The sequence below is a fragment of the Helobdella robusta genome (genome assembly GCF_000326865.2).
Source record: "Helobdella robusta unplaced genomic scaffold HELROscaffold_4, whole genome shotgun sequence".
Classification (NCBI taxonomy): Eukaryota; Metazoa; Annelida; class Clitellata; order Rhynchobdellida; family Glossiphoniidae; genus Helobdella; species Helobdella robusta.
In genome coordinates this window covers 7,335,033-7,343,199 of record NW_008704902.1, presented here as the reverse complement: position 1 = coordinate 7,343,199, position 8,167 = coordinate 7,335,033, and the positions used below count along the sequence as shown (strand labels likewise).

At 31.9% G+C, this 8,167-nt stretch overlaps 1 protein-coding gene across 1 annotated transcript; it reads right to left on the bottom strand.

The window, feature by feature from the left end:
• Positions 1-218: 218 nt before the first annotated feature.
• HELRODRAFT_162854 (hypothetical protein) lies at positions 219-6,452 on the bottom strand (the record flags this gene model as incomplete). Its single annotated transcript, XM_009024943.1, has 8 exons — positions 219-314; positions 1,323-1,376; positions 1,446-1,521; positions 2,205-2,305; positions 3,268-3,496; positions 4,238-4,355; positions 5,770-6,021; positions 6,443-6,452. 8 exons carry the CDS (start codon positions 6,450-6,452, stop codon positions 219-221), a joined length of 936 nt encoding a protein of 311 aa, XP_009023191.1.
• Between the last annotated feature and the right edge of the window lie 1,715 nt (positions 6,453-8,167).

Here is an 8,167-nt window from a genome sequence, read left to right as displayed (position 1 = left end):
CCCATTACTTTTACGCAAGCTCCAATATTCATTTGGAGTATTGGGTGTTGTTCATCAATGGATTGAGTCATAATTCCAATTCTTTTTGCTCTTCATTGGTCTCCGGTTTATGAAAGAGTTATTTTCAATATATGTTTATCCGTTTTTAAACGTATTAAGGAAATTGCCCCTAAATAATTAACTAACAGATTCATTCCTAAAACATTGCCTCTGCTGAGTCAAGCATTGCGCTCTAACAATTCAGGTTTACTGTTTGTACCTGACACAAACTTGGCTTTTGGTCGAAAGAATTTTTCCGTAATGAGTCCTGCTGTCTGTAATGGTTTGACTAAAGACCTTTGTGATCCTGCATTTTCTGTTACTCAGTTCTGTAAAAGGTTGAAACCCCATCTTTTTTGTCCAAGCTTGCCCGTGCTAATGTTTCCATTCAATGCACTGCTTTAATAAAATGATACGCAATGTACCGCAATAATTGTTAGCGCCTCTGAGATCTTTTTCAAGGGCGCTCACAAACACACCAATAATAATAATAATAAATATTGGATTGGTGCCGAATACAGAAAATCGATCTAAAACTTATTATATTTTAACTATCAGGGAAAACGGCGATATAATTGATCAAGGTATGTAATTGACTGCGTTTTCTTTAATGCTCTTTTCATAAACAAGAGTAATTCTAGCTAATTTGAATTCTTCTTGGAAAGTTGCAGCTTTCTAAATAGATATTGAGAATATACGAGTCAACAGTAATGTAATCTCATCAACAAATAACTCAACATGTTGAAGCCACCATCTAAAATTGTTTTCTTCAGTACTTACATCATCATGATAGCAGAAACTTATAAAGAAGTTATAAAAAGAACTAACACTACTCTTGCTAAAAATTGTATGAGAAAGTTTTTATTGAAGTTATTTTGTAGCCAATTTATTTTTTTTATTTATTTAGATTTGTATTCATTGTGTCTATATATGTGCTTGTATATGTTGATGCATGCATCTTTACACTTGTTCTGTTGATTGTGTTTCTTGAACGTTTGCATAATAAACATTGTTTTATTTATATATCTTACTTTCCTAATTTCATTGTATCATTAATTAACATACATTTTTTTCTTGGAAAAAGGTTCGCCCGTGTTTTTCAATAAATGAATAAATAAATATTATAATCATTATTATATATCAAATTTTGAATATATTTTTTTCTTTAACAAAGATTTAAAAATAAAAATCTTTTTTGAATTAAGAGTTAACATCAGTCCTGGTAGAACTGCCGCTCTCCACATCTTGTGGTTCGAAGATTTTAAAAATGTTTTAAAACTAACATTAACATCATTTTCGGTGACAATTGGATCCCAGCTAACCTCAAATAAATTTTTCTTTTTTTTAAAGTATTATATTTGACTATTTTTTGTAAAAATGTTGAATTTTTAGGTACACTGCCGGACCTTTTTTATTGAAAAAAAAATTGGATGGCGGTCAGAAAAATCAGAAATCATAACAGCACCCTGATCAAGTTGAAAACTGTTTGGTGAGATATCATCAGTTTTTGTCGAAGAGTGTGTAGTTAATCGTGTAATAAAATTAATCAAATATCTGAACTTGTAATGAAAAAATCAGGTTTTGAATTAATATTTAAAATAAGCATTAAAATCGCCAATTATGTATGCAGTCAAATTTGAATATTATAGCAAGCTTTTAAATATTCATCAATATCAGTACTGGGAGGTCTTGAAGCATTGTGTAATTATTATACTTTTTAAGTGTATTTTAAAAAAGAAAACAATTTCATCAATTTAATTTAAAAGTTTTTGAAGTACATTTATTTAATAGTAGTATTTAATTGAAACTGGGAAGCTAAACATGGAAAAATATTTTGGAGTTGAAGTTAAGGGGAGTCTGAAATTTTTTCCCGGAGCCAGAGTCGGAAAATTTTTTTATCCAACTCCGACATACCGGTAAACAAACCGTGAGTTAATTGTTACAATTTATTTGCACCCTTTAAATTTTTTCACGTAAACTATATTTTGATGAATTTTTGCTATAAGAGAACAAATTCTAGACATTTAAGTAACTTAGTTCATAATGATTGTTTTAGTATTAACACGTTCTGATGGTAATTGGGAGCAGATAACATCATAACATTGGTTTAAATATATAACAAGGCTTGTTTACTTCATAAAACTACTGCAGTTTTCAAAATAAACCTTATTTTATCCTTTTTCAGTTCCTCAATATCGTTGCATATTAATTTCATTTCTTCATTTATTTTAACCATTTTTTCACAATCTGTTCTTTCTTTTTTATCCTGTAATTTTATTTTTAACTATTATTTTGTGTGAAAAACTGATTGATGTGGGATTAATATATGTTAGAGCTGTAACGGGTCTGACTTTTTCAATTGGATTCGGATTTATTTGGATTTACAAAAACAAATCTAGCTGGAGTCGAAGCCGGGTTAGTGCAACTGTTCAAATTTTTTGTTATAATTTGCTAACATGGCTCCGTAAACCTAGCATAAAACCTTGTTGTACCTTATCATATCAGTCACATAAATTATCGGCGTGATGGTTCAATTGTTAAAGGCGCCGGGTCTCACTGTTGTAGTGACTGGAGTCGAATACAAGAGATCCCCGCCTATCATATCATATGCAATGCGTGTTATGCGTGGTTTTCACGTGTATTTGTATGCTCTGCGTGTTTGTCGATGATATCTCTGAAGCAAGCGCGAAAAAGAAAATTAGCTCTAACCTTTTTAACTTTATCTTAAATTTAATAGCATTTAAATTAATATTTATTTACCAATTTATTTGAGAAACAGACACGCATTAAAACATGTGTGCGCAATAAAAACATTTGAACAGACGAGACGGACAACCTCCTCCGACAAAACGAGCAGATATGGCGGTTGAAGGAAGATCTCAATCGAATGATACGGATCTCCAAAATATATCTTAAGTATTGTGGTGCCTCTCCCGCAAGATAATCTCACACAGCTAATTTAAATTTAATCCTATACGGACGTGCATCTAGAACACCCACTTAACGCACATGCTCTTCTTTTTTATATTTATTTTGCATCTCTTATAAAAGAAAAAATTGACAGATAGATAGATGTTAAGATAAATAAATAAATTTTAAAATAATCACATTTTTATGTTTCAAAACAACAATATATGCAAAATTATCTCCAAGCTTTTTAATAGTGTTGAAACTTTATTTATTGTCAAAATAGGCTGTTCACGACAAAATCCAATATTAAGCCATTACCTTAAGCTGACATAAAAGAGCTTCGCGAAGTTCTTTTCTTTTATGATATTTTTTTATGGCTTTATCTTCCTTGGATAATAATTTCAAGTTGATACTTCCCAAAAAATTTTCTTGGTTTCGTTTTTCCATCAATTCAATTTTTTTTGACTTTTTCTCTTCAATTTGAGCTTTTTGAATAGTGGCTGTGTAGGCGTTGTTTTTACAAACTTTCAGTTCAGGAAGTGTTTGGCTACAAATAATTAAAATTCAAAAACATGTAGTGTAATAATAAGTAAACTTATAAAATTAGACAATAGTTTTGCCAAAAATATTAAAAAACAAAAATCTATAGGTTTTGAATTGCAGTAAAATGCAAAAAAATTAGTTGAAAGTTAAAAATTTGAAACACGAAGTCTAAAAATAGCTCGATATAAGCTTGAGACACTAAGGTGCTGTTATTATTAATTCTTTCAATTATTTAATTATATTAGCCTACATTAATAATTTATTTTAAATATTCAAGTGTAAACCAGTGTTATGTAATTGAACCTTATGAGATTATGAATGGTAGAGTTAAAATACTTAGATATGAAAATACATCATATTTATTTTTTCTTTGATTTTATCGTCTAACATTATTTTTTATTATTCTTTAAAAATCAGGATCTGACAAACGCAGAAACTGTTACAGTATGCAAGGCAGTAATATAAAATTAAACGAATAAATAAAAAAACGGAGAAAGAAAAATGTTTGAACATGAAAAGTAAAATAAAATAGAATAAAATAAATAATAAATAATAATAATAAAGGAAATAAAAGAAAATAAAATAAATTGACAATAAAATGAAGTAATAGCATAAAAAGGCAAATTAATAGACTAGATGATGTGAGGTGATCGATAAATAAAAACTAGTTGTCTGAATGAAGCGGATTAGTTTTTTGATGAGAGATTGTAGTTGCTAAAGTTGTTGTTGTGTAGCAAAACCAGACCAGGAGGGAGCTGCATATTTGATGCGTGAGATTATGAATGATTCAGTGATGTCGAATAATTTGATGCCTCTGAGACCATGTGAGCGGATAGTTTTGAGTGCATAAAATGTTGGAAAGCCTTTTGTGATGATGTTATTGATATGAGGTGCTATATTAAGTGTGGAGGTGAATGTGATGCCTAATATTTTTAATTGACTTGTGCGAGTGATTGAGAGTGTTCTGGAAGTAATGCTATTTTTTTACGGCTATTGTGAATGATGAGTTCGAACGATTTATTGAGACCTTACAATGTGACCTGGCAATTTGCAGTAATGACATATCAGCCGCTTTGATTTGCTGACAAATTTATCTTGTTTCTGATTTTTAATGTTTTGAGATGACTTTTCACTTGTTGCTTTGACAAATAATACTTTATTACTTTCAGTTTTGCCTTCCAAAGATTTTTCATAGCTACACAATTGATCTGTGAGTGTTTCAACTGTTCTTTCAGTCTTGTTTAACAATCTTGCAGCAAATGAGAAATATTTTTCTGGCAAAGTTTCAATTATTTGTCACTGTTTTCATCCTTTCCTAACTCGACCTTTAAATCTTTCCAAAGATTCTTGAGCTTTGTAACATGAGAGATAACATCACTTTCATCCATTTTATAACCAAAAAACTTCATGCATAAATTGTATGTTTCATCTTCGTTAACTTCATCATACAATCTATGAAGTTCTAGCCAAACATCTCTGGCATTACTAAATGAACGAATTTTTTCACACGTTTCATCGGTCAATTGGTTGACAGAATTATCATAACATTACAATCTGCTTTATTGAATTTGTTCAAAGCAGTTTGATATTTTGCTATCTCATCTTTGAGTCATTATTTAATTCATCTGGATCTTTTCATTTGCCATTTATTACGTCCATTGCATCAAGAATGCCGCGTAGTATTATACAAAGACAAACAAATGATTTCTAGTTCAACCAATTACATTTGCCTTCTAGGTGTTTGATTTGCACTTTTGTTAGATCCATTTCTTCCTTGTCTTTCAATTTGACCTTTTTAATTAGAAGCGAAATATCGACTTTGAGAGAATGAGAAAGCACGTGTTTTCTCTTCACTTCAGTCTTCTAAGAAAATCTTCCGATATTTCTTTATTCTAAATTTTCTTCGTCAAATCCATTAATTGTTAAAAAAAACGTTATCTGGGCTCATAACATGTTACATTTCTTGTCACGTAGAGCTTTTAATTAATTGATATTAATATAATATTGAAAGACATTAAAAAAAAGAAAAATAAACTTAGAAACGTTTTTGACTCGTTTATTACCTACCGGAACAACAAAAAGGAAAAGTGAAGTTACATGCAAAGCAAAGAACATTTAGCCAAAATGTATATCATAATGTTTTAAAATAAAACTGAACAGAAACAACGTGAATTTGAGATGAGATGGATGACTTCAAATAGATGGCAACGCCTTCTCCAACCCGCCTGCCAGGGCGGTCTTTTCTGAAGGGTGTTTAGCCATCTATTGCGATCAAACCATCAGAATGATCTGGCCTAAGCCATGACTCGGTGATGATGATAATGTCAGGGTGTAGAGGATACACGTCACACCTCAAATGCTCAATAGCATGTGGCTTGAAAATGCTAGTGACATTCAAAATGTAGATGGTGGGTAGATGATGACATGGGGTGATTTTGACTGGGTTGTAAGTCATATACTTCAAATAGATGACAACGCCTCCTCCACGCCGCCTGCCAGGGCGGTCTTTTCTGAAGGGTGTGTAGCCATCTATTGCGATCAAGTGAGTTTGATGTTGATGAGGTTGGGATGATTAGACGAGGAGCGTCGACTGAGGTGGTTGTTTCTTTAATAGGTTGATGAATTACTACTGGTATTGCTGACAAAAAATTAGGGCAAAGCTTTACATTAGTAACTCAATGTAAACAAAATTCGAGATAATAAGTGGAAGTGAGAGTAGGTTAAAGCGTAAATATGTCTAAAAGTTAATTGATATTAAGACTATTAGTTATTAGAGTTATAAAATTATTTATGATTTAAAGTGAGATACTGAAAATAATTTTTAAATAAAGTAAAATAAAACATCTTTTTAACAGTCATCAATTATTTAATAACTTTGTAGCGTTAAAATCGTAATTTTGATATGCTTTTAGAGAAAGTTTTTACGTTGTAGGCACTAAAGTAGACTCACGTGCTTGCATGGTTACGTGCAGTTGGCATTAAAATAAACTTCCATGCATTTATTTGCACGATTTTTAACATATAAAACTTAACATGAGGCATTAAAATAAACTTTTAAGCATATATTTGCACGAATTTAAACTTATAAAACTTAACATGTAGGCATTAAAATAAACTTCCATGCCTTTATTTGCACGTACTTTAACATGTATATTAGTACTGTTAATTATTATTAGATTTATAAAAATATTGATGATTTGAAATGAAATAATGAAAATATGTTTTAAAAATATAAAATTAAAACATATTTGTAACTGTCTCAATTATTTAATAACTATGTAGGTTTAAAATCGCAATTTCGGCATGCTTTTAAAGAGAAGTTTATATACATTGTAGGCATTAAAGTAAATGCATATTGTTGCATGCTTTCATACGGTAGGCATTAAAATAAACTTCCATGCAGTTATTTGAAAGTGTTTTAGCATGTAAATTAACTAGTAGGTATTGAAATGAAGTTTCGTGCATTTTTTGCAAGCATTTAAAAACACAATTCACCACGTAGGGATTAATGTATACTTCCATGCATCGTGATGCGTAGGCACTAAAATTAACTGACAATATTTGAATAAAAGCGTTTAGGTAGTAATTTCTTATTTTATTATATGCTTCCCCGATGTTTAAAATTATATTTTTTCGAGCCATGCTTAGCAAGTAGACTTCGTTCAGAAGAGTGGCCCTGAAAAGAGTCGTTTAGTTGTCAGAGGGGTGGCCCTGAAAAGGGCCGTTTAGTTGTCATCATCATCACCGCCATTAGCATCATCTTTATCAACAGATGTTTATTTTTTCTTTGATGTGGACAATAATATTTCCAAACGGCATCTGGCCATAACGTTCACGCCAAACCAATTTTGCCAAGTGAGTGGGCCTGAGGTTTTTCGAGGTACCATACATGTATTTCATCTTTCTTTTCAATCTAGCCCACAATGATTCCACATTTTGCGTGTGAGCCAATGGATTTCTCTGATTAACAAAATTTTGGAAATGATTGACAGTCCAATGGATGTAGCCCATATTCCTAAGCTGGCTGTAGGCGCGCCATTCATCGGAAACTATGGTTGTTCCTGGTGCAATCCATTTTGCTATTAATGGTATAGCGTTTGTGCATCCCGAGCCTGAACCTCCTCCATAAAGCAATGTCTGGTACCTCGTTCGATTTCGCCGAAAATCCAACTTTCTCCCGAATTGACGTTTTTCCCTTTTTGAAATTTAGCCTTAACAATTTTTGACTCGTCAATTTCAACAATTGTTCCTTGGCCACCTATAGGTACAACTTGATTCACGCATTTGTAGATACAAATGTCACGGCAAAAGTTGTACCAATTAATTACATTTTTGTGCTCAGCTGCAACTCGCGATATGCTGTTTTTACCGGCGTGCTCCAAGCCAAATAATAAATTAAACGAACCAGCAAGCTAAATTGAACGTGACTTTTTTCAAAGAAGGAATCTTTCTGTATTGTGGTTCTTTTATGACAGCCATGAAAAGGACAGCGCCAAATTACGCCATCGAGGCCCGGTTGATACGCAATTTCAGTCATAACACTGCTGCAATTGTCACAAATCATTTCGTGATACAACAACCCGTTCAGTCTGAGCCATTGTCTTGTCTCCCGTTCGTCCTTCATGACCAGATCGGCGACCGTCAACGCATTAACCCTGTCTACCTGATTCATGAT